The sequence below is a fragment of the Ornithodoros turicata genome, chromosome 5, assembly GCF_037126465.1.
Source record: "Ornithodoros turicata isolate Travis chromosome 5, ASM3712646v1, whole genome shotgun sequence".
Classification (NCBI taxonomy): domain Eukaryota; kingdom Metazoa; phylum Arthropoda; class Arachnida; order Ixodida; family Argasidae; genus Ornithodoros; species Ornithodoros turicata.
In genome coordinates, this window is record NC_088205.1 from 70,620,310 (window position 1) to 70,645,854 (window position 25,545).

A 25,545-nucleotide genomic window follows, 5' to 3' on the forward strand; every position below is an offset into this window, starting at 1 on the left:
AGAATGCAGTTCTGGTACCCTTGCAAAGGATACCTCAAGAACTACTAACCCTACTTCCGAAAGTCTCGTACATGGTTCTTGCAGTTGCCCATAAATGTTTTCTTTTCCTCAAGTTTGTGGTCCGATATCTTTTACTTAGTGAGATGGATGTTATTCATTAAGAATAAGAGTTGCTGCAAACACTTGTTGGAAGTTCTCACTGAAAGTCATAGTGACTCAAGGATCATGCCCCACGTTACTAATCAATGCAAAGCTTCACTAGTGCAGCCATGGCAACTGCGCTTTTCCATTATGTGCCTTCAAAAAATGAAGAAAAATGTATAGAAAAATGCTTTGGACATCAGTATGGCATAGCCCGTATGTTACATTGGTGCAGACTTATTCTGGTGCAATTGTGTTATTTCTGTAACCAGTTTATCATGTGTAATAAAACAATTTTGCTTCTACTGAAACAACTGATACTACTGAAACAACGGGAGTCATTAAAACTCTTTATTCCAGGAAGTCAACATTACTAGCTGTCGTTGCACTTCACTGTCTTGGAATGCATGAAAAACAGTCGTCTCTAAAAGAATGGCACTCGAACGTAAAGCTGCTCACTTTCTACCTCGTATGCCAATCCCTTACAAAGGCATATCTTGAAGTACAGGGGCCAGAGGCATACCTTGGTAATTTCTACAAATTGCTTCACTGAAAAATTGTGTAACATCTATAATCTGAAACATCAGAAACAAAACATACACTGTATATATACTTTTTTTTTCAGTATTTTTTGTCTGCTTTGTCGTAAAATATTTCACATGCTGCAACATTCAGAGTGTGCACATGCAGTATCCCGTTTCTGAATGTTAACATGAAAAGCCTTCTACGTACAATAAAATGATTCAAGGATTAACCAGTACACATAATGCTCAGCTTAGAGCTACAAGTGTGATTCACGTGAATTTCTATTCTACAGGGTTAGTCTAGCAAACGTTACGCATTTCGACTGCATCGTAAAAATATAAGACGGGCTTTAGCCAACCCCGAACTTCACAGACCGATAGCCGTTTGTCTGAAGTTTTGTTGGAATTTTTTGTGAGCGTTATGGTCCTGTAGAAGAAAAACTAAAAAGCAAGCAAAATCTCACTCTATGCATTTTCTATGGCCAATCGCACTCAAAAGCCGCCATTTTCTCCTGTGTGCGCTTCAATTTCATTTCACCACACACCGGTGGCGTCAACATACAGAAGAAGAGGATTGGTGCATAACGTCAGAATGGACACGTCACATCGTTCTAGGCAGCGCCACATGTGTGAGGTGATGTAAATGTGAAGCAGACACAAGAAAAAATGGCGGTGTTTGCGCGAGATAGGCCATTGAAAATGCACGGGGCAAGATTTTGCTTGATTTTTAATTTTCTTTCTACATGACCATAGTGCTTACAAAAAAATTCCAATAAAACTTCAGACAAATGGCTATCAGTCTTCAAAGTTTGGGGAAGGCTAAACCCAGTCTTCTATTTTTATGATGACTATCTATAGACTAACCCTGTAGTTATATAATGGAGAAGTGACAACAGAAAATAAAAGGGTCATACTGAAACAATGAACTGATGACTCTTTTTTTTTTTCTCTCGTTGCCAGTTGACTCTGCAACCCCTCCTGGTACATAACGTTTGCTATCATTATCACAGCACTATCCACCAGAGGAGTTTCAAAAGTTAGCTGGACAGCAGGAAATATCAAACAACTTCTTACTTAGTCAACTTTAATCCCCTTAAAATTTAACAAGTAAAAAACAGTCTGCAAGGAAATCTATGATAAGCAACAGCAATATAGGGAATCACTTTTGAGGAAACGTCGGCCATCGATCAGTCGCACGTGAATCACACTAAGTGTGAGCTAAATATTGTTGTCACACAATAACGTAATGGCACTTTCATGTACTATTAGCATCATTTAAATGCAGTGTGGCATCTTTGCGGCTCAAATTTGTTTAATGGGAAGAAAGTAATGGGGCAAAGTAATGGGAAGATGCACTCGGCAATAGCATAGGAGTCCCTTAGAAACACCCTGAAAAAATATGTCCAGAACCGTGAGAGGACAATATATTGACAATGTAAGTGTTGGTTACCCAAATTTTACTGGATAGTTCACTTATGTGTGTAGCGGCTTGTACCACAGGTGTCAAAACTTTTGATGGTTGCGTATATCAGTAATACAAAGTAGTACTTAAAAATATTCGATTACACCCTTTTATGTAGGACACTCGATGATCACTTCACATGAAACATCCATGGCAACCTGTGCATACCAACACACTATGAACATAGTGAGCGAGCCATGTGCTATTTCTCAGTTTCTCGTGCTACCATGGTGCTTCAGTGCTATGACACATTCTTGACGAAGATGAGAAGCAGGAGAAAAAAGGAAACTGTGGATCCTGGTAGCGATATCCCGATTAAAAGATCTATGGTCACACAAATTTTCTGCACAGTGCATGTCGCACATCATTAACTCGACTCGAAAATAAGACCGTATCGTTTGTCACATTTTCAGCATGCTAAAAGAAGAGAACGAAAAAAAAAAAAAATCACATGACATCTACATTTCAAAAGAACCTGTTGTAAGAGCTACTGCCATTAGATGGGGGTGAAGGGAAAGGGGGATGAGGAAGTGGGGAGGGGGGGATGGGGTACCTTGTTACATGGGTACATGACTGAACAGGTAGGAAACAGATTCTCCGTTGTGAGTCCTGCGTATGGCTTCTGCAAGTATCATGGATACGTCGATACACTGCAAAAACAGAAGGGGGCAAAAAATTGGAAATCCTGCTGCATGTGTCTGACACTGTGTCTCGTTCAGTTCAATTCCGGCATTCAGAAATCAGCAGAACCCTGGTGGTACACTTCCCAAATACAACTGCAACAATAAGCTATCGCCTGCAAACGCGATATGAGGAAGTAGACTTTGAGAGCAGTGGCGAAAAAGCACAGATTTTGTGGATTGAGACCATGTTCAAAGATGTTGCAACGTGATTTTGCAGAGGGTGTCTTCCAGCCGTGAACTTTGTTCATAAAGCACGAAACTGTACAAACACGTACGTATTTTTGTTGTATGTATACCTGTAGCTTAATTTTAAAGACGCGGTTTCATGTTCAATTTTGATCGGCCAGCGGATCAGAAATCTTTTTTACTCCACATGCTTCTGCTTTGTGTCTCCCGTATTTACACGATGAGTCTCAAAGAGAGCAGCAGAATTTTTTAGACAACAAATGCGGAGGCAGCATCCACTGCATTGTCGAGGTCAATGTTTGATGTTCACTGGCAATGAAAAATTGTGTGGTTCATCTGTGAAGTGAAAATCGAATTGTTCAAATGCAAACTTTGCAATTTAATAATTTCCCTAACAAAAGTGTATTGAGGATAGGTAGGGCTGTGAGGTAAAGTCTGCCTCACATCTTACCTTACAGTATACCTAAGTACTTACTTAGGTGTGACCTTACTACTCACTTCCTCGCATTAGTATAGGGATCTTTCTTCTGCCGAAAGACATGCATGTGCTACAGTGTCTAAGACCACTGCTGGAACAGCTTGCTTGATGCTACATGAAATCACCCTGGAATTAGTACTGATTTTGTGCCATCAATCACATAATTTCGATTGTAAGGTATACTGCAGGGAAAGACAACAATTGGAGAGATGTATCAACAGGGTTCGACTGTGAAAAACCTTGGTAGATAAAGACATACAATATTTTGCGGAATTCTTGCATGCAGGAGATGAAAATATGTGCTGTTACAAGTATGTAGTTGAAAAAGGTCAACTAAAAATTTTCGGAACGAAAGAGTTTGCATAACCCGAAAAATGGCGTCAGACAGCAGGTGCAAAAAATTATTACTCCAGAGCGTGTGAGTGGACAGACAAGATATAAGTAGCAAACAACGATTGACTGTGGTTGGGATGGCAGTCGTTACTTACGCAACGGATAGAATAGCAGTCCTGTGCTGAACTAATCGTAATTAAGTATGTGTAACCAAAACTGTATTTAATAAAGGTCCAGTGTGGCCACAAATAGAAAAAAGAAGAAAACTCCTGCCTCAGAAAACAGCTGCTTCTGAATCTGCTTTGCCTTCAGCACATCTATGTGAATATTCTGTGCAGAATTCCATTCCCATAGTGAATCATTCAGTGTGGGAAATCCGCACTGGGAGCAAAGGTCCCAGCATCAGACTTATCTCTGGGCAGAGTCTAGACACTCGTTATCACACGAGACTGCAACTAGACAGTGTGCCAGCCGAGTAGCCGCCACCACGACTTATCTCAGAGATAACGTGTGTCGTTACACCCTTTTCAAACACTCATGTTTCAAGCTCACAATAATTAACTGTGAGGCAACTACACAAATTTGCCCTGCTACCCAGATAATTTAATTATTTTATCAATCAATGGAACACCTTGGTATACCGTGAAATAGGAGCGAAAGAGGGAGGCCCAGGAACTGTGTCATCAATGATTTCGCTCTACAGTGGAATCTCTTCAAATGGAACCTGATGGGACCAGGAAAACCTGTTCCATTCATCAAGAGTACCATTTACTGAAGAACTGTGGTGTGAGATATTAAATGCTGCAAACACTCCCTTGTGCACATTGTTGCAGCAAACATAGTTTACAATAAAGGGAACTACTGTATTGGCAAATACACAAAATTCTGTATTTCTGCAGGCTGCATTTAACATTACACTCACTGAGTCGAAAAGACGCATCCATCCACGTTCGTAGCGCAGATAGTAAAATGTTGAAAGTACAGTATTTTGCAGCTTTTCCTTGTCGTGAAGTATTCTTCTCGGGGTGCTTTTTGGAATAGCATATACTTTGGCGAACGCTGTTTTGGTGGAGCAACCACTATTGAAATTGTTAGTAACATTGACCTTCTCTGCATAGTGGGCACGCTTCTCCGCTGCCATCAAACATAAATCCAGCCTAACCACCTAGCCAAGTGGGATTCACCGCTGGAAGCGCAAAGGCTCGAACTAGAATGCACATAGTGATGACACTTGGGAAAAGTTGGAAATCGCCTAGAAACCTGTCCAGCGAGTTCAGTTTTCTGTTTCATTTACCCAGGGGTGCCAGAATTTTGCTTCCAATTAATGGAAACATTTTTGCATCGCATAAATACAAAATCAGACTGCACATGCCATGGCTGTTGTTAAGTGTGGCATGGATGTTGTTCCTTTTAACCAGCAGTTCCATTTAATCGACTTCCGTTTCGTGAGATTCCACTGTATTTGGCAACCAAAATTAATTGTAACATTCATGTACAGGAAGTAACAATTCTAGCTGGCTAGGAGTTTACTCCTGAATTAAAAATTAATGGAGTGCCACTTTTTTCTGACACACAATTTTCTTCGTCAAGAATTTGCTCAGCCATATACGAGGGGGGACCCAAAAGTAACGAGAATTGTTTTTTTGTTCCTTTTTCAAAATTCGTATATTTCTCAGAATCTTTCCCAAATTTAAGCACCCTCGGAATACTCTTCCCGAGACGCAACACACTTGTCCCACCACTTTTTCAGTTGCTCAAAACAGTTCTGGAACTCCTTCAATGCCTTATTCGTTTTCTACTTTACCTCCTCCACATCCACTAAACTCTCTCCTCTAAGGTCCCTTTTCAGTCTCAGAAAAAAAAAAAAAAATTGCAAAAAAGGGCAAAGTCCGGGAGGAGGGGTGGCTAACCGTTGTCATGACGCGCAAGCCACTCGTCAGACTTCCACAAATGAGAGCGTTTTCTCCGAACCGCATCACTCAACCGCTTCAGCACTTCTAGATAAAAATTCTGGTTACCCGCTTGACCTTGCGGTACAAATTCGAAATGGACAAGCCCCTTTCGTGTCTAAGGAGGAGATCAACATTTTTTTCACATTTGATTACACTTGTCTTGGCTTCTCCGGTCTCGGAGATGATGCGCTTTTGACTTGACTGCTTCTTGGTATCCAGGTTGTACCCACAACACCACGATTCGTCTCCCGTCATGGTTTTGGACAAAAAGCCCCGATCAGTTTTGAATTGATCCTTCAAATCGCGGGAGACGTCCAAGCAGTTGGCTCTCTGGTCCTCGACGAAGACAGTGACAGAAGCTCAAGAAAAACAACGCATTGATCTAACGAATGCTTGACCAACTGATGCAGAGGGCAGTGTGGTACATGCACCTAGCGGCAGACGTCTGTACTAACGCCCCTAGAGCCTCTATAAAAAAAATTCTCGTTATTTGTGGGTCCCCCCCCCCTTGTAAGAAAAAATTTGTGCAGATCTGATTTTTCTTTCTTTTCACGACTGTTGTAGTCAGTTGAACAGCTAATCCACGGTGGGTGCAAAGCAACCTTCCAGACATTAAAATACGATGTGGCATGCAATATCCATTCTATCCGTCCATGAGCTTTTCCTATCACATTTTGTTTCGGTGCGGTCTGACACGAAGCACACGGCCGTGACGAGCATGAGAAGAGCAATGCAAAATTCCAAGGTAGGAAAGTGTACCTACCTGAACCTTGGTGCTTTCCTTCATGTGCTGGTCTTGTGGAATTGTATTGGTAACGACAACAGCTTCAAAGCAGGCATTGTTGATTCGAGAAATTGCGGGACCCGAAAAGATGCCGTGGGTCAAGATCGCGTAAACTTTGCTGGCACCAGCTTCCATTAGCCTGTTTGTGAAAAAAGAAAGGAAGAAAGAATAAGAATGAAAAATAAGTCGTACTGTCGTCAGCATAAGAAGAGAAGTGTGGGAGAAGAAAACAAACAAATACATTCTTGAGCTTCAAATGGGTCTCTGACCAGATCAGAATGCCACTTGGCATACTTGGGCCCTGTTTCACCAATGCCAATTAACATTTGAACCAAGATCAACATTTCCTTAACTTGAATTTAATGCTTAACTCTGCTTCACTAAAGAAAGTTATTGTCACTGAAACATTCATCAAGTCACCAACTAACATTTGTAAAAAAAAAAGAAAAAAAGGTTAAACAGCATTGGTAAAACTGGGCATAAAAGCAGCAAAAAGATATGTACTATGTACCCAGAGATTAAAATTAAGATATTTTCAAACTCTGCATGTGTGCTATATGTTTTAGGTGAAATGCCAGCTTGCACAAGCTGAAATAACCCATTCAGAACTCCCCCCAGGGCCAGAATTTGATTGGCTGCCACACCACAGTCAATGCCAGCACAGTCCAGCACTCACTTGTCAGCAGCATGACAGATGGTCCCGCATGTGTCAGCCATGTCATCGACCAAAATGGCAACTCTATCTTTGACATCACCGACCAGCACCATGCTGGCCACTTCGTTGGCCTTCTTTCTCTCCTTGTGAATCAGGGCAAACTCAACGTTCAGACGGTCAGCAATTGCAGTCACCCTTGATTGGGAGGAAAGAAATGTCTTCAATAGGAGCGGCATCAAATTCGTTTTCAAATTATTCGCACTCAACTACGGGATATTTCAAATTTTTTCGTAATCATCTTAGTGTCCTTACCTCTTAGCCCCCCCAGCATCAGGGGACACAATGATGCTCGTTCGCCATTCAGGGATATTCTCGCGGACCCACTTGAGCACCGCTGGTTCGGCGTACAGGTTGTCCACAGGAATGTCGAAAAATCCCTGAGGCACAAAAAGGTAGCCTAACCTTAATAATTGGTACGATGGTGTTTATCACATAATGAGCGCCATGAGCAGCGTACCTGAATCTGTGAAGCGTGAAGGTCCATTGTGATGATGTGGTCTGCTCCAGCTACTGAGAGCATGTTCGCTACCAGCTTGGCTGAGATGGGTGCTCGACTCTACAGGAATTAAGTTCGTGTAGTTCGGTGAATTAATGAGGTGGAATACAGTACCTTATCTTTCTTGTCTTGCCTTGCATATGGAAAGCACGGTATCACTGCCGTAACACGAGATGCCGATGCGATCTTGCAGGCATTGATCATGATGAGCAGCTCCATGAGATTGTCGTTGACTTCTCCACAACCACTCTGTATGATGTACACATCTTCTCCACGCACACTTTCTCCGACTTCCACGCTGTAGGGTGTGAAAAACTTACGTTTATGGCCATGTATACTTTCTGTGTATAATAGGCAATAAAGCAACATTTTATTTCGATATGTCAAAGAAACACAAGCAACCATTGAGACACTTTCACAATATTACCTTTCACAGCGAAGACGTTACACGTATCATACTAAGAATCGTGACCTTGTAACCTTATCTTTTCTCGATCTCAAAAGCGCATGATAAAATCTGCCAATGGAGATTTCTTCAACGGTTTGTTCGGAAACTGAAAAGCACTGGCAGAAATATCAAACTCGAAGTTTTCATTTTTGCGCAACTCGTAAAGGCTCTAAATAATAAATTTAGCGATTACGCGCTACGTTCATACCTCCCCCCCCCCCCCCCCTTCCATCTTATCACACGCGCAGTGGTGGCGAAGCGCAGACAGGAGACACGCTTTTTGCATCTCAATTTCCATCGAAAAGCGATCATGTCAGCTAATGAAATGACGTTGTACTTGCAGTGTTTTCACCTCTATTCCACTCAGGCACCATGAACACGTGAGAAGTACACGCTGTAGGCTTAGATAAGAGCCGCAAGCGCTTACCAAGTTTCTTGATTGCTGAACTTCTTCAGCACCACTCTGCCCAACTCGATGCCTAACCTGTCGACGACTTTCTGTGCCAGTTCGACGTGGGACGATCCGGCGAACACTTTGATGTTTGGCATTTTGCGTAGAAAATCAGACTTCTTTGCAATAACGCTTTCACAACAGAGTCCTAAGCATGCGCTCAAGTCGACGGTCCGACGCTGCGATAGCGAACTTGGCTCATCTTGGGTAGGCTGGTTCGCCATTGATACCGTGTTGCCATCTGCCGTCACGTGGCCAAAGCTACTGTAACTGTACTCCGAAAACGAGTGGCTTCGGAAAGGGGGCCCCTTTCCCTTCTTACTCCCGATTGCTTGGTTTGCAGCCATATCGATAGCCTTTTCTACGCTACATTCCTGTATGAGAGACGCACAAGAGGCGCCTCCTCCGGTTGCACAGATAGCAGACGTCCAGTCGCGGAGACATAGCAGAGCCAGCCAGCGTCAAACGTTCAAGCTGCGCGTGATGCATCCGAAGGAGCACGAGTGGGGGGAAGGCGGCAACTTCGTTGCTTTCATTATGTAATAAAATGTGGCACATAAGATAATGAATTTTACCATCATACTTAGGTTAGCTTGCATGGAAACGTGACCCTTGGAGTCAAGTGAACAGCATTTCAAGCACCATGTGCTGTGCTTGAGAAAACTTGTTCACAGGAGAAGCAAGAAAAAGGCGTTGCGTACTGTGTGGGTGTTCAGAGAACCCTATTATGACATCTGAGAATAATTATTACGACCTATGGCTAAAGAGTGCACAATTTTCACAAGCAACCTTTGGAGTTCCAGGGGAGGGGGCGCAGCATCTACCCCCCCCCCCCCCCCGGTACGCCCAAGTGCAGTGGCGGTCCCAAGGGGGGGGGCACCCAAATGGATAGAGACTGGCTAAAGGCTCGCAGATGTCGCCCCCCCTTTCCCCTCAAAGTACTTCACTGGGACCGCCCCTGCCCAAGGGGTGGGGGTTATGCTCCCCCGCAACCCGTCAGATTATACACTGGATTTCCCTCTCTCTCCTCCCCCACTACGCACTACGACAAAGGAACTGCACCCCCTCAAACCGAGGGTCTGGACCCTGGATCTGCCTCTGACAGACCCTGTTCATTCCATGCTCCGTTTTGAGTTGTATGGTCTCAATAGAGTAGCCAGAAAAATATTTCGGAAGAGGTTCTGTGGGGACTTTACACTGGGGAGAGAATATACCTTCGTTTTCGCTCCCCCAAATGCACAACAAAAGGTATGGTTTTAGGGGTGGAGGTACATGAAGGTACTGAAGTGCATGAAGCCTTTGTAAAGATTATTTTTTTATCTTCTACATACGAGAGGCAGTATATTGTATCATGCAGACACATGCTCATGACACAGCTTCGTTAGGCACTTCAGATTGTAGCCATGTACTCGGCATCTAATTCACCGCAAGATATTTGCTTTACAGGCTGCGAAAAATAACATGCAGACTATACACAGCATTTCTGCAGGATTTCGGGTTTGAGCTCCGGTGCATAGCCACAGATGCACAACACAAAACAACTACGATTCTGTAATACGTGTGTTGCCCTTTATTTTATTTTTTTTTCAAATGAAACAACTCTTACCCAACAAAAATGCAATTGCGAAAACACAATTCACGTGGCATTAGAAAAATAGAAACATCTTGGGAAGGGTATAAGGCAGTTCGTATACACAACCTTAAAAAATCTACAGCAGCCTAGATGTTTGAGCTCCCCTAGTAATTATGTACTGGAATAAGCTAATCAGAGAGTCTGTTTGCATCAATTGCTCACCCTAGAACAAAAATGGGGTCAGACGACAGGATAAAAAAAAAAAAAACTAAACAATCCGTATAGCTCTCTCGTTCGCAAGTGCCACCCAACCGAATAAGGACACAGCAGTGGAATCGTAATAATCACAAGTGGTAAGTTTGGTTCAGGTAGAACTGTATATTTTTAACAAAAATTTTGCAAAATTAAAAATGCTGGAAGGAATCACCATCGCACACGCAACCAAATCCACGATCTCCTCTTCGACAGTGAAACTCCGAACAATTTTTCAACAAGATTTCGTCAGCTGGGAGGGGGGAAAAAATGAATTGGGATGAAACGTAGAAAGGAAACTCCTTTTCCATTCACGGTGCTCGCTTCCTTCACAGATGGTGGCATGTGGCTGAAGTGAGGACAACCCTGGAGAGGTGTGTGCATGTCGTTCGTCTTTAGCTGAAGATGGCTTCCGTAGCTTTTTCGAGGTCCCACGAACAAGACGACAGGGCTACCCTAGCTCTGTGCTGAAACAAAAGATGCCACTCATGTACACTTCCATATATATGGTAGGCAACGTGGCTACATTAAGCCGCGGCTAATACACGTGAAAGTACGGTGCTCCTCAGTTGTTAGAAGGTACGCGCCTTGTGTGTTACTTTTCTGTGCCGTCCGTATAATGAGCAGTGATTAGTGAGATACGTAATTTGTCTATGCAAGGCACCACTTGGACATTTAAGTGATAGAAAAAAAAAAAAAAAAAAAAGGAAGAGAGAGACCTCTCTCATTAAGTACAAGGTTTCACTAGCGTCTCTTGCACAGGGAAGGGTAACTGACGTATTTTCGTTACTGTTTCCATTTTTGTTACTGCCATATTTTCTGACAATGAAAAAAATGGCTAGTAAGCAAGCGAGCTGGTGAAGATGATGCATAATGTAAAAACACCCCCGAGACTAGTGAAGATAGAGAGGATATAAAGGATAATACAGCATTGTCAATTACACTCAGGTAAATCTCGGAAAGAACAGGTGCGATGCTCGAGCCAATACAGATACCAGTTTTTTGGGTGTACAGATTCCCGTCAATACTTATGGCAGTTGATCTCAGATAAAGTTCTAGTAAGCGCAAAAATTCAGTCACAGATATACGAACTTTCGATTGAAAGCGCACCAAGTTTTCTTCAAGAAATCTGCGTACTCTAATCAACAACACATTCTCTTGCTAGTCTCGGGTTTTTTACATATATTTTCTGTTTTGCCCAAGTGCTGCTTCAGTGTCACGCGTACACACTACCCAAGTAATATTACGTTGTTGGGATGCACACATCTTGCAAGATCTTTTTAAAGTGTAGGAGCATGTCTTCAGTCACTGAGTCCAGCACCCCAAGATATGCATAACTTTCATCCAATGTCGCATTCATAGGTGGACGCTCTCAGTAGTAAACAACACTGCCATAGCCACGGTGAAATGAAAACAGTAAGAAAAAAAAAAGTCAATAAGAAATCGTAGGCTGTCTAGGCTAGACATGTTGGTAAGTGAGGGATGCACCCTTGAGATCCAATATTGGGCTTTGTTTCCATGCTGTCGCGTAGTATTTAGAGCATTACTGGGAATGGAGTCATCAAAATACCAAAAATAAAATGAAAAGTTACTCAAATGTCGTCGCACAGCAGGACTAGCCATTACCCGAATTCAATACCGGACGATAATTTTCGTTTCCGTTTCTGTTTCCAGTAAAGGAGGACCGTGGTATGCATTTCCGTTTCTATTATTGTTGCCATCACCAATTTCGGTAATATATCGTTTCGGTTTCCGTTACCATTACTGTTACCCTTCCCTGCGCTTGCATTTGCAAAGAAATTGCAATAATTCGATATTTACTTGCACAATTGATGTACTTTTTACCTCAAAACCCCGTGCAATAAAAGAGTGCGTTAATTAGGTCACAAAAATTTTTTGCATTTTCTCGTCATCAGCCTTTCTGTATGACGTCTCTGTCAAGTGCTGAAGGTATATGACATAAAACCCCTTAGGTCCTGTTGGTAACTACTCATCTTGATAAAAGGGCTAAAAGACGGACAAAAGTAGGGACGAAACACACACAATGAGCGTATTTCGTCCCTACGTTCGTCGTTTTTTTTAGCGTTTTTATCAAGATGAGTTGTAGAGGTATTCCAGTTATCAGAAAGCTTTTTACAGTAATACTAAGAGATATCATGCATCACGCCACAACGATCCACTCACAATGTCCCTAACATCGGCTTGTTGAACATGCCCTCCGGGGGGTCTGTCGACTGCAACGGTTGCCTGGGACACGGACACCAGGCATCTCAGCATGAACGCAAAATCATTACGACACTCCAACCAGCACAGTTTAAGCATCATGGGAAAACTGTTCATCAACTGGCGAGAAACCGTTAAAGTGCCATGCGAAACTTGCAGCTACCCGCCGGGCCGGCTTCAAATAATATGGCGGCCTGTGCCAACTGCAGCCGCTTTGTGGTTATGACAATGTTGTCCATTTTGTTTTCGTATTCTTGCTTACCACATTACCGAGGAAGAGAATATCGTGTCGTACAACTATGGGTACGAGGAAGTCTGTTAGCTGCCCGGATCTGCTTGCTGCACCAGGCAGACCCTGGCACCCTGCGTGCCCGTTCACTGATGGTGTTGGCAGCCCCGACGAGGAAGACATAAGTGTCGTGCCTCTTTTTTTCACCATGCAGCGCGTTGTTCCACGAGCGTGTTCAGTTTGCGGAATTATAAATGGGCACTTCAGATGGACGTGTGTTCTTAACAAGCAGGCAGGTACAGTGAACCCTCGTTAATATGACCCCCGATAATATGACAAACTCACTTTATGACTGTTTTTCTTGGGAACCGTTCTGCCGCCATGTAAATACATCTCGTCTCATGACAACCCGCTTATCCGACTGTGACTGACATTTTTGTCACACAAGTAGAGTCAAACAAAGGTATTATCTTCTCGTTATTGTGACCACAGCTCATGACCCGCAGAGTAACCCCAGGGAGAGGCTACACGCATACCTCAGGCAGAGGGTGACACGTGTTGAAGTAGGGCGCCAAGGTTTGGGACGACTCCTGATGTTTTTGACCTCGGAATTACTCACAGCGCTTTTCGGACTGCCAAAGCACTGTAGTGCTTAAAACAGCAGTGACCACGAGACCAGGTCACAGTGTGCTGCTGCTGTTGTGCACCGAATCAGTCTCTGAGCTCAGCTGATTGTGCGTTTCTCGTTAGTGTGACAATTCGCTTTATGACCAAAATCTGCGGGAACGGTGGTGGTCATATTAACGAGGGTTCACTGTATTGGGAAGATCAGCCCTCCCCCGCTGACGGTGCTCTGTACGGCCACCCACCCCCAAGGCCGACACCCTGGCGACCTGCAATAACACCACCTAGATAGAGAAAGCCTGCTTACTCGTCGCCATGACGTAACAATTAAGAGTCAGCCAATGAGGATCGTGTTTTCAACGGCCGTAGCCAATCGTGAACGTGCTTTCAGCGGTCGTGGCCGTGAAGACGAACCACCGTCGTCTGCGAGTTGTGATTGAACGTCCCCGCGTACTAAATGGGAAAACTTGGAAATAAAGCGCGCTAAAGGTCTCACTCTCAATCTTTCTCGAAACTGATCCTCTGGAAAGCGTCTCACACTTTTTGTGTAAATATTTAGGTCTACAGGTTCCAGGCGAGCTGCAATCATTTGCGAGGTTCTTGAATTCGCAGAACGGTGAATCGCAGTAGCAGACGAATTCTGACGCTTAATTGAAAGAGCGAGAGGAGGCAATGCGCAGGCTTTTTCTATCTAGGTGGTGTTGCCTGTACGCAGTACCAGGCATTGCTCAATTATTTCTTCTCCCTTCTTCCCATTATTCAATGGTTCCAGTACATTGGTTGACTGGCACAGACCTTCGCCTCAAGGGCACGAGTTGTGCCTGGGATCTGGCTGTGGCTTACGCTGTTGCAGCAGGCTTGGCTTGGCTTGGCTGCAGCAGGCTGTGGCTTACGCTGGCAGTGCCGCGGGAGTTGCAGGACGTTAAATGCACGGGGAAAAAAATAAAGTACCCAGATTTTGGTGCCCAATTCGGTAGCCGAGATTAATTAGACGAGAGCATCAATCGTGAGAGTAAGTAGGCTAAGTCTGAAATGGGCTTCATTTTAAAAGAGTAAAATATTGTTGTTATCAGTGCAGAGTTCCCAAACCGAGTTCCGCGGAGCTCAGGGGTCCCTCGATGTCTCTCAAAGGGTTTTGAGGCCGGTTATCCAGTCTTACGGAAAAAATGGTAGCCGCACAACCGGTCTCCAAAGCTATTTGCAGTTTTTACCGTTGAAGCAGCGAATAATACACTACGTATGGATCCATACTTCGTGAAAAGAACCGACAATGCGTTGTTTGCAGAGAGGCCTTACTGAAGAGTCGTATGAATGTGCGCAGGGCAGAACCTACATTGCAGGTAAGGGTAGGGAAGTACACACTATGCCAACAAACGTTTAGGGGTTCCTTAGGCTCACAAAGTTGGAGAACCCCCGCAGTGATGGATCATTTGTGATTTGAGTGCTCGCACTAAGCAGACCCCAGTCAGCAAATATAGGGCATGCTTGGCATACACTGGGATGATTATCTGATGCACCCTTGGCTGCAAATGTTAATATGACGTACAACCCAACTTACTTCTTCAACCCCCATGTCTAATAACCTCTTGATCTTTGCATCAAATTCTGGAAACTGCTTTGGGCCTAGAAGGAAACGATGGAATGCAACATTCAGCAAGCCACAGGAGAATACTATGTACAGTGACATATCACGCATTCCTCACCTCCGGCATAAACCTGTGCCCAGTGCTGGGCTGTTAGCTTAAACATTTCAGGATTCTCTTTATACTGCCGGGCAACAACAGCATCTTGAGGGTCATCTGGTTCAGCTGCGGCTAAGAGCGCTTGTAGAGAGAGCAGCACCGTCCGCAGTGTCATTGCGGCAGCCCTAAGCAGAGTAAGTGGCAACATGTCACATTCTATACTGATGCAAAATAAATGGTGATAAACGCAAAGAAAACATGGACAGACGTTTGTCACCATGTTACTTAACCAACATGCTCTACATCTTCTCACACTTCTGATGCAATACAGAACGAAGCAGCCCTGGATTGTTTTTGTCATAGTATGCTGTTCATCTTTCCCACAAGCGTGTCTCTTGCTCTAGGTAAACACTGCTTGATGACACCCTAGTTCTACATATAGCAGAAGCCCCCCACCCAGCACCCTAGTTCTGCAGTTCCCCAAAGGGAACTGAAATATCCTTTTTTTCCTGCAGAGTTTTACCATTTTGGGACCTCCCCACTATCAAATTGTAAAAGCCACCCTAGCAGCACAACATGTTGGTCCAATATTGGTGCAATATTGGGCCAACATGTTGTGCTGCTTGGGATATTCCATCGACAGCTTCATCTGATTTGACACAGCAATGAGATTCATTACACTAAATTTGACGAATCTCAGTCAAGCTTAGTGCTGTACCAACACCTGTTCTAATGCCACCTTACCACTGGTCCTTTAGTATATCCAGGCAAATTGCACCAGTCACAGAACTAATGTTTGGGTGCCATATCTTCGTAATAAAACGCACCTGCAAGAGTATGAGTTGTCCTTCAATATGTTGCACATGATCACACAAAAGGCAAACAAAACTGGGACACATGCTCCCAAATGTAGTTCATTGCCTCTGCTCAAAAGCATGTTCAGAAAGAAATATTGGAATACTAGCACAAAGGACAGTCTGAAGCTGGCAACTGATTTTCGTATTACAGTTGTACTGGACCGTAAGTTATGTGCAGACGCCAAACACAAAATTTCATTCAGCAGATTGCTGTAGTTTTTGAGATTGTAGTAATCCGCTACCTCCATCCACATCATCCTGTGTGTGCGCCCTATCGATCACTAAAACATTGTTCCATTGAGGAGTACGGTTGTAGTACCTTGCTCTACAAGATTAAAAAAAAAAAAGAAAACGGCATGTAGGTCAGATTTCTGTTTTACGGTGACGTAAGCATGTACAACCGCACCTTGGAGAATGTCACAAGGGTGTGCAACCGAGATAAAGGTGAGAGGACCGTGTTGAGGAATGGTAAAAGGTAATCAGCAAGTTTTATCTCAGATCTGTAGCTTCATTCCTTGGCAGAACATAAACCAGAAGCCACTGAAAGCAATGTCACGGCAGCAGTGATTTATCCAGTCCCTGTCTCCGCCCAAATGTTTGGAGACATCCCCCCAACTTTTTTACCTGTGCACCCCCTACACGGGGACCTTGCTATTTCAGCTGTAATGACATGCCGGTAATGACACGTTAAGCTGTTATGATGTAACTGTAATAATGTCTCCCCCTCCAAATGTTTGTGACACCCTCCTGTGCTTGCAGTTGTGGATAAACCACTGCACGGCAGCAAAATAGCCATGCGGATGGCAGCGGTATTAATTTATTATTTTTATTTAGTTCCAGCCTGTTACTTTAAGCATCTTTAACAAGGCAAAAGGACATGTCGCATCTGTTACATTATGCAAGTAATTTGTCAGATACTGAAATTCCCTCAGTAATGGTTGCACTTTACCACAATTATCTTTGCATACGCAATGAGTGGTTACACCGTAGCAAGGATGTGTGCCTGAGCCTTCTGCTTGACATCACTGTTAATGAGCAGTGGCAACAGATTGTACCCAAATATGTGTCTCCTACTGTTTAAGCTACTATGGTGTAGCAGTGCACATAAATAACAAACAAATTGCATACCTTGGGTGGATTAAAGGGGTAGGTCTCTGGAACCTGTATTTCAAGTACAAAAGTTCCACCTTCGTACGGCGTTTCGGGAGGCCCCGCTATCTCTCCACGAAGCTCTGTGTAGTTGTCATTGACAAGTTCTACTTTGATTGCACACTTGGCGACCTTAGAGATATTCAGAAAGATAGTGTGAATCAGTGCAATGCATAAACGTTCTCAATAAGAATTGCAGCGGCAAAAGAAGCAGCCGCCGTGATAGCAGATAGATAACCGGTAAATGGAGATACGTATACGGATGGGAAAAGTGCTCTGACAAAGAATTTCCATATCCACCTTCTCAAGGTCAAGAGTTTCTTGTGGTCTTTACCTTGATTTCTTAGTGAGTCCGATATAAGGCTGTGCCCTACCCGGAAGCTCCGGGAACACCATTTCGCTAGAGATAGCGGACCGTGACATAATGGGCGAATTTGGACAACGAGAAAGCATTCGCTAAATCGATATCAATGCACCAGACTGCAAAATTGAGTTGCCCGTCTTCTCAGATACATGGTACCTCGGCAATATCGTTTGCACACGGCAAAGCACAAATACAATACGGACAAGGGTATGAGGCAACATTCCTGAACAGCGTGCGCTGATACCGCTTAGCTCATCATTAGAACACACACTGGTTTGTTACATTCTCTATAATCGTGCTGTAAAGACAGATACCTCATACAGAGGTTGCTTTAGAGTGTGAAACTCATCACAACAGATTTAAATCAGGCAACACAGCCCGACGACTGAAACCTAGACGGTAGAACGGAATAGCTCCGCAGTTACCTCTTCGCTCTTGACCACTTCCTTGAATTCTCGCTTTATTCTCTGCACTGCGATGTTAGCCATCGTATCGTAGTATCCATATATAAACTGTTCCAGATTCAAAATTTAAACCTATTCACTCGCTCAGCTGGGTTGACGGCCTGCACCACACGCATGACAGGAAGTTTGAGAGCGCTTGAGTGCTGCTCGAAGACGTGGGACGGAGCTTACGAAACAAAAATGAGTTGCGGTAAAATGACAAATTAAACAAACTTGTAAATATGCTTTGATTTTCGTGTTATATATTACAAATGTGTTAACGTCACACACACAATCCAATTCGATCATCTAGACAACACGATCTAGCTAGCGCCAGCAGAGAACCAGACACACAACCACAGAGGACAGCTACAGAACAGCATAAAGCTGCAGAACAAGATACAAACACATTACTGGTTCACGTAATAATGATGAATAATATTATGAACGATTTAAAAAAAAATATTTCTGGTTGTATTGCACTAGACTTGTCTTGGCAACATTGTGGTGTACGACGACGGACGACGGCTTTGGCGGCTTTGGTTTGGGCGACGTTGCATTTAGTTGCATGGCACGCAAGACCCAAGCGTCTCGTCGAAGACGTGGCGTTGATGTCGCCCGTTCCTTCGGGCACTAGCTTCTCGATGTAGCCAAGCTCTTCGAGAATAAGGACATCGTGGGCTGTTGTATAGAATGGTATCGTCGCATAACGGAGCTCGGCGTCTGACACACCCCTCTTGGTATAGACGTCATGAGTTCATGTCCACGTCCACTTGTGCAATGACGACACCTGCGATCTGCAGTTGTATCACGCAGGTATCCAGGTGACAGCACGCCATGAACTGGACTATCACCGCCCTCACTATCGCTTTCTCGTTGTTTTCTGCCAAATCTGAAACGCCAGATTCGTACGACGTCTTCTTCTACAAGCCTGGATTTTACGACCATCAGTATGGCAGCTTTCCCGAAGAAACGCGATTGGAGATGGTGGAGGAGGCTAAACGCATGTTTCGGTTTGGATATGATGGTTATATGACCTATGCATTCCCCAAAGACGAACTAAATCCCATCGACTGTACTGGACGCGGACCAGACTATGAGAACCCGAGCAACATAAACATAAATGATGTTTTAGGCGACTACAGCCTCACACTTGTCGACTCTCTGGACACCTTGGCAATCATGAAGAACTCTAGTGAATTCAAACGAGCTGTAAAGCTCGTCCTAGAGCACGTCTCGTTCGACAAGGACAACATCATCCAAGTTTTTGAAGCCAACATTCGACTACTAGGTGCCTTACTTTCAGCTCATCTCTTGATAATGGATGAAGAACAGCCATTTGGAGACCTGCGACCTCCTGGGTACAACGGAGAGCTACTGAAGCTGTCTAAGGACCTTGCAGTGCGTCTCCTGCCTGCCTTTAAGAACACTCGCACGGGAATACCCTACCCGCGTGTTAACCTCAGGAGTGGTGTACCGCAGGGTGTCTCAACCCACACCTGCACAGCTGGTGCCGGGTCGCTACTCTTGGAATTTGGTGTGCTGAGTCGGCTTTTAAGTGACGATGCTTTCGAAACAGTGGCGCGGAGGGCAATGCACGCCCTCTGGGGCCTTCGTGCAAAGGACACCGGCTTACTAGGGAACATCGTGGATGTCAACACCGGAGAGTGGGTGGGAAAAATGAGCGGCATCGGAGCTGGTCTCGATTCCTTCTACGAGTACCTTCTCAAGACGTACATCCTTTTTGGCGATGTTGAAGATTATCGAATGTTCAACGAAAGCTACACTCTTATCAAGCAGTACATGCGGAAGGGACGACCTTTGTGCAACGAAGGCTGCGGAGAGCATCCCGTCTACGTGAACGTCAACATGCAGGACGGATCGACATCCGTGGACTCGTTGTGGATCGATTCTTTGCAGGCATCGTTTTCGGGAATTCAGGTGCTGACGGGGGACATCGAAGAAGCCATTTGCAGCCACGCGCTTTACTACGCCATATGGCGGAGGTTCGGTGCCCTCCCCGAACGTTTCAATTGGTTGAGAGCCAGCCCCGAGCTTTTCTTTTATCCATTAAGGCCCGAGCTCATCGAATCGACCTACCTCCTCTATCAAGCGACCAAAAACCCGTTCTACCTTCACGTCGGACGTGACATACTTAACAGCCTCAACAATCACACAAAGGCGGCCTGCGGCTACGCAACCATTCACAACGTCCAGGATAAAACGCTCGAAGATCGGATGGAGAGCTTCTTTCTGAGCGAAACCTGCAAGTACCTCTACCTCCTGTTCGACGTGGAGAATCCAGTGAACAAACGGTTTGCAAAGTATGTCTTCACGACGGAGGGCCACATAATACCGATACTGCGGTCGCTTCGAATCAACGCGGACGTTCCGCGGGAGCTCCTGAAAGACATCGAGGGGGGGAAGATGCCGAACGAAACTCACCGGCAGTGCGACAAAATTCCCAGCGAGCGTCAGTACTTGTTGCCGCTCAAGCACAATTACTTGCAACAAATCAGCCAGACACTCGGATTAGACAGGCATTTAGCTCAGGGAATATGAACGAGCTGCCTATGAATGCACTGCAGTTCTGGTTCTGTGAGTGTACCACTTTGGACGAGCCATTGCACAAGCCCACAAAACTATATTTTGTTACTGTCTCAAATGACCAGAGGGATATTTTGCTCAAGTTTGTAACGACAGCAATACAATACAAAGAAGCCACCTCAGTTTTTTATTTATGCATCATGATGCATTTTCACTGAGCAAATGTGAATAATATATTGCTAAAATGGGTGGTTATATGTTTCCAGGTTTAGGATGCAAAAGTTGATTTTTTTTTTGTACAAGAGCACAGAGAAATAAATATGCAGGATTATTTATGTGATGTTCTCTTCTTAAGTTGACTAAACAGCCTGATTTAAAAGCAATCGAGGTGACATGCACACAGCGTTCAGATGCCTGACATAGGTAGCTCTTATTGCGGCACAACTATCAGTGTGGCGTCGATAAAGGCTTATGGGTAGTTTTTTTACGAAACACTATTTGTTTAAAAGTGCTAAAACCGGCCCTGGCACAAACAGCCTGGTTTTTTTTTCTCAGAGCTTCAGTGACCAACGTGTTGCTGGATGGAGAACCCATCATTTTGCTCTAACATGAGATACCTACAAGAAGCCTTGGGCTTATCACCGAGCTGTGGAGCTGAAACATCTGACCGTGCACTGATTAAATGTGCAGTATTGCACACAAGATATGGGACTGGGATCATTGCAAATTTGAATTGGCTACAAAGTACTAAATTTTGAATGGGATAGCTTAGCGTCCTATTCGGAAAATTGAAGCCTGTAATGAATGGCTTTACGGGCTTCTGTGGTTAGGTTTGATGGGTAGCATGTGAAAATTAATGTGTGTGCCTGAGGCACTTTGAATTGCCCTGCATAGTCATTGCATTAAAATTTACAAATCATAATAGGGGTCATTCTGATCATCAGGTGGACTACAAGCTAGGCTACAGTACAAGGCTGCCATATTGGCGGCAAATTGCTCATATGTTATCCCAAAATATTGGTTCTCCCTGTGATTCAGATGTATTTATAATATTAATTACGTCTGTCAACATTGCTCCCCGCAGGTCCAATTTCTGTCTCACTACCACAACCATACCACAACTGCTGGCAGTCTTCCAACGTGGGGTGGAGAGCAAAGACGCGCGCTGTGGGGTCTTGTCTTAGGAGTAGAGGTCCTGCTGATGTCACTTTGAGCGAATCCGTACCGTATGTTGTACGCACGTGACTTCTCAAGCAGGAAGGCTGAGAGGGAGAGTGCATCTGAAAACGGAGAAGCTATCTATCTGCAAAAAAAAAAAAAAAAAAAAGACAGAGAGAGGAAAAGCTGTCAATTCGGTCAAAATTCGTTCCTAGAAAGCTAATTACGTTAATTAATGCAATCCCCGTACTACCGATTTTCACCGTTAGGGGCCCCATCACTTGTTCATCTTCATCTTCTGGATGGATGAATACGAGAAGTCAATCCGGTTCACGGATGACCAGATTGCACCTTGTACGGTGTTCACGCTGCTTTGTAAGTGCCGGTTGACGTGGGGGAATACAAACACTTGAAAGCTACAAAAATGGTAGTCGGGTTGCTTATGTCACTGTATGCGGCATTGTCGCCAGCCGTACGTGCGCTGAGGCAGCGTACGTTTATACTCGTAAAACCGGAGGCAGTCCAGCGAGGTATTCTGGGCAAGATAGTCAGCAGATTTGAGAAGATCGGGTATAAGTTGGTGGGAATGAAGTTTTGCCAAGTAAGTTTTGTGTGTGCTTTTCTCAATCTATTTAAGGAAACTTGCGTCTCGTACTGAACAACTATAGAGAATCTGCAACTGCCAGAGATAGATGCACTTGCAATTGTCTGGGCGCGATGTACACATTGACATCAGCTCATCTGTGTGCATAGCAAGAAGGGCGACCTTTCCGTGTCTGTAGACAGGTCCCTGAAGGGGAAACAGTGCCACAAAATTTTCTACAATGCACCTGACCTTTAATTTCAGCCCTCAGATGATGTTCTTCAAAAGGCCTTAGCTGATATCACTCCCAAAACCTCACAGTCTTCTCTGGGAACAGGCCCTGTTGTTGTTATGGTAAGCAAAAAAAAAAAAAAATTATGTGGGTTTAAGTTTCCGTATTTGCAAAAACTGCATTGTTACAGGTCTGGGAAGGCAGAGACGTTGTGCAACGTGCCAGGGCAGTCATTGGTGCTGACGAGTTTGTAAAGTGTACACCCGGCTCCATACGTGGCGACTCAGTTGTCAATGATAAGAGGTGATTATGATTTTATTGCAATGATTTTTTGAGACGGCTTCACACTTCAGTAAATTCTACAAGCTCCTTGTCTTTCTTACACAACTGGAACATTCTGAGTGCAAACACTGGCGTACTGCAGCACCGGTATATGCACTTGTCCTTGCGTCTACACCATGCATATGAAGTACACTGCCCATACCACCATTGTCCATTTTCCTCTCTTGCAAACGATAGTGTCACCTCCTGCAGCCCGACACAGGGATGTTTTTTACACAGGAGTAAAAAAAAAAGAAAGGAGTAACTTTTTGTTGACGCTCTCATAGTCAGCCTTCCTGGTCACACGCTTCCTCTTGCTGTTGCCATTTTGCTCCCAAATGGATAAGATTTCTAGCTTGTTTGTGCCGATTTTCGAAACAGTCGTCTTCGGAATGTTGAACTGTTCAGCAAACTGGCGGCATGTTCCTCCTGCCTGAGGTCTGTCCAAGACTTCCTTCTTCTTCTCGACCATCAACTCCACAAGTTTACTCTTCGGCATCGCTAAGCAGATTACGTAGAGCTTTTCAGCGGGCTTTGGTCTGGCAAGCTCTAGCTAAACTGGGAACAAGTGGAAGCGTGACACATAAGCTGAGTTGTGAGCAACAGGACGTCAGTTCCTTTTTTCATTCAAAGGGCCGAAAGAACAATGAATCAGTCGGTTAGCCCCGGATTAAAAGAGGGCAGACGACAAAAGAGTGACCATCTTGGACTTTTGAAGACAGAAAGTCCAGAACAGGGAACGCCAACACCGCGTTTTTGTCCATCTTAGCAGGAAAAACCCTGTCCTACTTCCAGAATAAGAAGGCGTCCACGTGTATTTTCAATGGCAGGCTGCCTGTGAAATGGAATCGTGTCCGACGGAGAGAGTTGTCTGGCGTACGGAGGTGTCAGACTTTGGAGGTTTCACTGTAGCCATAACATGTGCCGCTGCATCTGTGCAAATATAGTATGCTGTGCGTCATTGTTGTACACCATTGCATCCACGTTCTTATATTAAGAGTACTTGTACGTTGCCATTTATGTGTTACAACGCATGCTGTGCTCATATCCATGTGCGATGTTGCACGTTGCATTAACATCTTTCTGCTATGGTGTCCATTTCAGTTAACGTAAGCTACATTTGGTTATTGGTTTTGTTTTACAACATAATGTCGCAATCTGTCCAAAAGCACAGGCTGTGAATTTGGAAAGGACCAAGTGAAAGTTAATTTTTCAAGTAGATGATGATAACCAATGATGTGGGATGCTTGCACATGAAGTAGAGCATATTTAGAGTAGGGGGGGGGCTCTTTAACACATTTCTGTCAGAATTTGTGAACACTTCTCAAGCAGTTATGGACACAATGTATACTGCACTTCCTAGAAGAATTCCTGCCTCTCTGCTTTTGAGCGTTACCCCATGTGTGACTTCAAGTAAGCACACACGTTTGTTTCTCATTTTCAGAAACGTCGTTTATGGGAGTGACTCAGCTGCCACAGCAGAGAAGGAAATCAGCCTGTGGTTTCAACGTGGTGAGATAGTTCAGTGGGATTGCTGCCTCGATGAATGGATATCAAGGGCAAATAGCTAAATCACTGAGGACGTTGCACGCCCTCTTTGTAACTGTTTATGTAAAGTGTTTAGTGCACATTGTCTCGCATTTTTTAGCCAAAAGCGTAATTCTTTTACCACATTGTTGGAATGCACTTTCTAGCTCTCTACATTTCTGTTTACATTTGTGGTGCTCAAGCCCTTTCTTGAGGGTAATGTACGTAAGTACACGTAGCGGTCAGTGTCATTGTGACATTTATTGTGATTCAGCATACTGTGAGTGAGAACTGGGTGATTCAGCATACTTGCATGAACATTGATGAAATTCCTCAGTGGCGTCCTCAGTAGCTTTGAGCACACGCTACAGTCCTCTTTGCTGCTCATCTGTAGAGCACGGCAAAGCTACGTGAGGGTGGTGCTGAATAATTTAGTCAGTGTTTTGTACAACCGGGCCCTGGTTTTCGTTTCCATTTTGAGACCCACGTTTATAAAAGCTGGGCATTTACTAACTGTGTTGTACTGTGACACAGTACTGTAATTGACTGGCTGTTCAGCGAAGTGTGTTGCAACGTGTGTTTTACAACATGTTGAAATGACTGTTGTAAGTGAGACTTACAAGTGGGAAATAAATACTGAGCAGGTTAAGAATATTTTACTTATTGTATGAGGTTGTGGTGGTGATTCAAGTTTCACACTGTCCCATAAATTGTAATAGTGTTAGTACACGCACAAACTTTCAAGATTCTGCGATAATGTTCCATCCCCTCATTATGGAGTGCTTGACTAATATAACTGGATGTTCTTGCCTGCATCTGTACAATACAATACAGTACAGTATTTATTTATTAATGAAATCATAGAAGCCATCTACTAGGAGTTCTGCTAGGATATCCTGGATCAACGTTATTGGGACATTAGTAATTGTTGCTATAAACCTGAGCAATAGGACTGTTGCAGCGAAGTTTGCACAGCGCCTTTTCGGGCCCACGCGGCCACGGATCCAACAGTAGGTAGCTTTATCAACAGGTACTGCATGGTGTTTCAAGCGGTATGGTGCCAAGGAAAGCTACAAAACCTGTAGGAAACCCACAGAAAAAGTGGTGCATCTTGCCAAGTGCAAACAA

General features: G+C 44.2%; 4 protein-coding genes across 4 annotated transcripts; 2 read left to right on the top strand and 2 right to left on the bottom strand.

Moving 5' to 3' along the window:
- Positions 1-478: 478 nt before the first annotated feature.
- LOC135394697 (ribose-phosphate pyrophosphokinase 2) lies at positions 479-9,143 on the bottom strand. The gene is made up of 7 exons (XM_064625561.1): positions 8,630-9,143; positions 7,869-8,052; positions 7,716-7,814; positions 7,511-7,635; positions 7,220-7,393; positions 6,523-6,682; positions 479-2,777 (listed from the first exon to the last, which is right to left on the bottom strand). The coding sequence occupies exons 1-7, from the start codon at positions 8,998-9,000 to the stop codon at positions 2,685-2,687; spliced, it is 1,206 nt and encodes a 401-aa protein (XP_064481631.1). The 5' UTR covers positions 9,001-9,143; the 3' UTR covers positions 479-2,684.
- Positions 9,144-10,208: 1,065 nt separating this feature from the next.
- Positions 10,209-18,357, bottom strand: LOC135394699 (ubiquitin-conjugating enzyme E2-22 kDa-like). The gene is made up of 6 exons (XM_064625563.1): positions 18,032-18,357; positions 17,222-17,374; positions 15,981-16,063; positions 15,258-15,421; positions 15,113-15,177; positions 10,209-10,945 (listed from the first exon to the last, which is right to left on the bottom strand). Exons 1-6 carry the CDS (start codon positions 18,092-18,094, stop codon positions 10,874-10,876), a joined length of 600 nt encoding a protein of 199 aa, XP_064481633.1. The 5' UTR covers positions 18,095-18,357; the 3' UTR covers positions 10,209-10,873.
- A 190-nt stretch (positions 18,358-18,547) lies between these two features.
- Positions 18,548-20,931, top strand: LOC135394694 (ER degradation-enhancing alpha-mannosidase-like protein 1). The gene has a single exon (XM_064625558.1). It carries the CDS (start codon positions 18,887-18,889, stop codon positions 20,609-20,611), a length of 1,725 nt encoding a protein of 574 aa, XP_064481628.1. The 5' UTR covers positions 18,548-18,886; the 3' UTR covers positions 20,612-20,931.
- A 1,118-nt stretch (positions 20,932-22,049) lies between these two features.
- On the top strand, positions 22,050-25,076 carry LOC135394700 (nucleoside diphosphate kinase-like). Its single transcript, XM_064625564.1, has 4 exons — positions 22,050-22,355; positions 22,602-22,691; positions 22,760-22,872; positions 24,335-25,076. Exons 1-4 carry the CDS (start codon positions 22,179-22,181, stop codon positions 24,459-24,461), a joined length of 507 nt encoding a protein of 168 aa, XP_064481634.1. The 5' UTR covers positions 22,050-22,178; the 3' UTR covers positions 24,462-25,076.
- Positions 25,077-25,545: the final 469 nt, after the last annotated feature.

What these genes read in the sequence shown, in the direction of transcription:
- LOC135394694 (XM_064625558.1), top strand. Translation starts at nt 18,887, where the DNA reads ATGAACTGGACTATCACCGCCCTCACTATCGCTTTCTCGTTGTTTTCT.
- LOC135394699 (XM_064625563.1), bottom strand. Translation starts at nt 18,094, where the DNA reads ATGGCTAACATCGCAGTGCAGAGAATAAAGCGAGAATTCAAGGAAGTG. An exon ending in AAGTGGTCAAGAGCGAAGAG is followed by an intron (nt 17,375 to 18,031) that starts GTAACTGCGGAG and finishes AATATCTCTAAG; the next exon opens with GTCGCCAAGTGTGCAATCAA. An exon ending in TAGACATGGGGGTTGAAGAA is followed by an intron (nt 10,946 to 15,112) that starts GTAAGTTGGGTT and finishes CTTTTGTTTCAG; the next exon opens with CACAGAGCTAGGGTAGCCCT.
- LOC135394700 (XM_064625564.1), top strand. Translation starts at nt 22,179, where the DNA reads ATGGTAGTCGGGTTGCTTATGTCACTGTATGCGGCATTGTCGCCAGCC. An exon ending in TGGGAATGAAGTTTTGCCAA is followed by an intron (nt 22,356 to 22,601) that starts GTAAGTTTTGTG and finishes CTTTAATTTCAG; the next exon opens with CCCTCAGATGATGTTCTTCA. An exon ending in TCAGTTGTCAATGATAAGAG is followed by an intron (nt 22,873 to 24,334) that starts GTGATTATGATT and finishes TCTCATTTTCAG; the next exon opens with AAACGTCGTTTATGGGAGTG.
- LOC135394697 (XM_064625561.1), bottom strand. Translation starts at nt 9,000, where the DNA reads ATGGCTGCAAACCAAGCAATCGGGAGTAAGAAGGGAAAGGGGCCCCCT. An exon ending in GATGCTGGGGGGGCTAAGAG is followed by an intron (nt 7,394 to 7,510) that starts GTAAGGACACTA and finishes CTCCCAATCAAG; the next exon opens with GGTGACTGCAATTGCTGACC. An exon ending in AGGAAAGCACCAAGGTTCAG is followed by an intron (nt 2,778 to 6,522) that starts GTAGGTACACTT and finishes CTGTTTTTGCAG; the next exon opens with TGTATCGACGTATCCATGAT.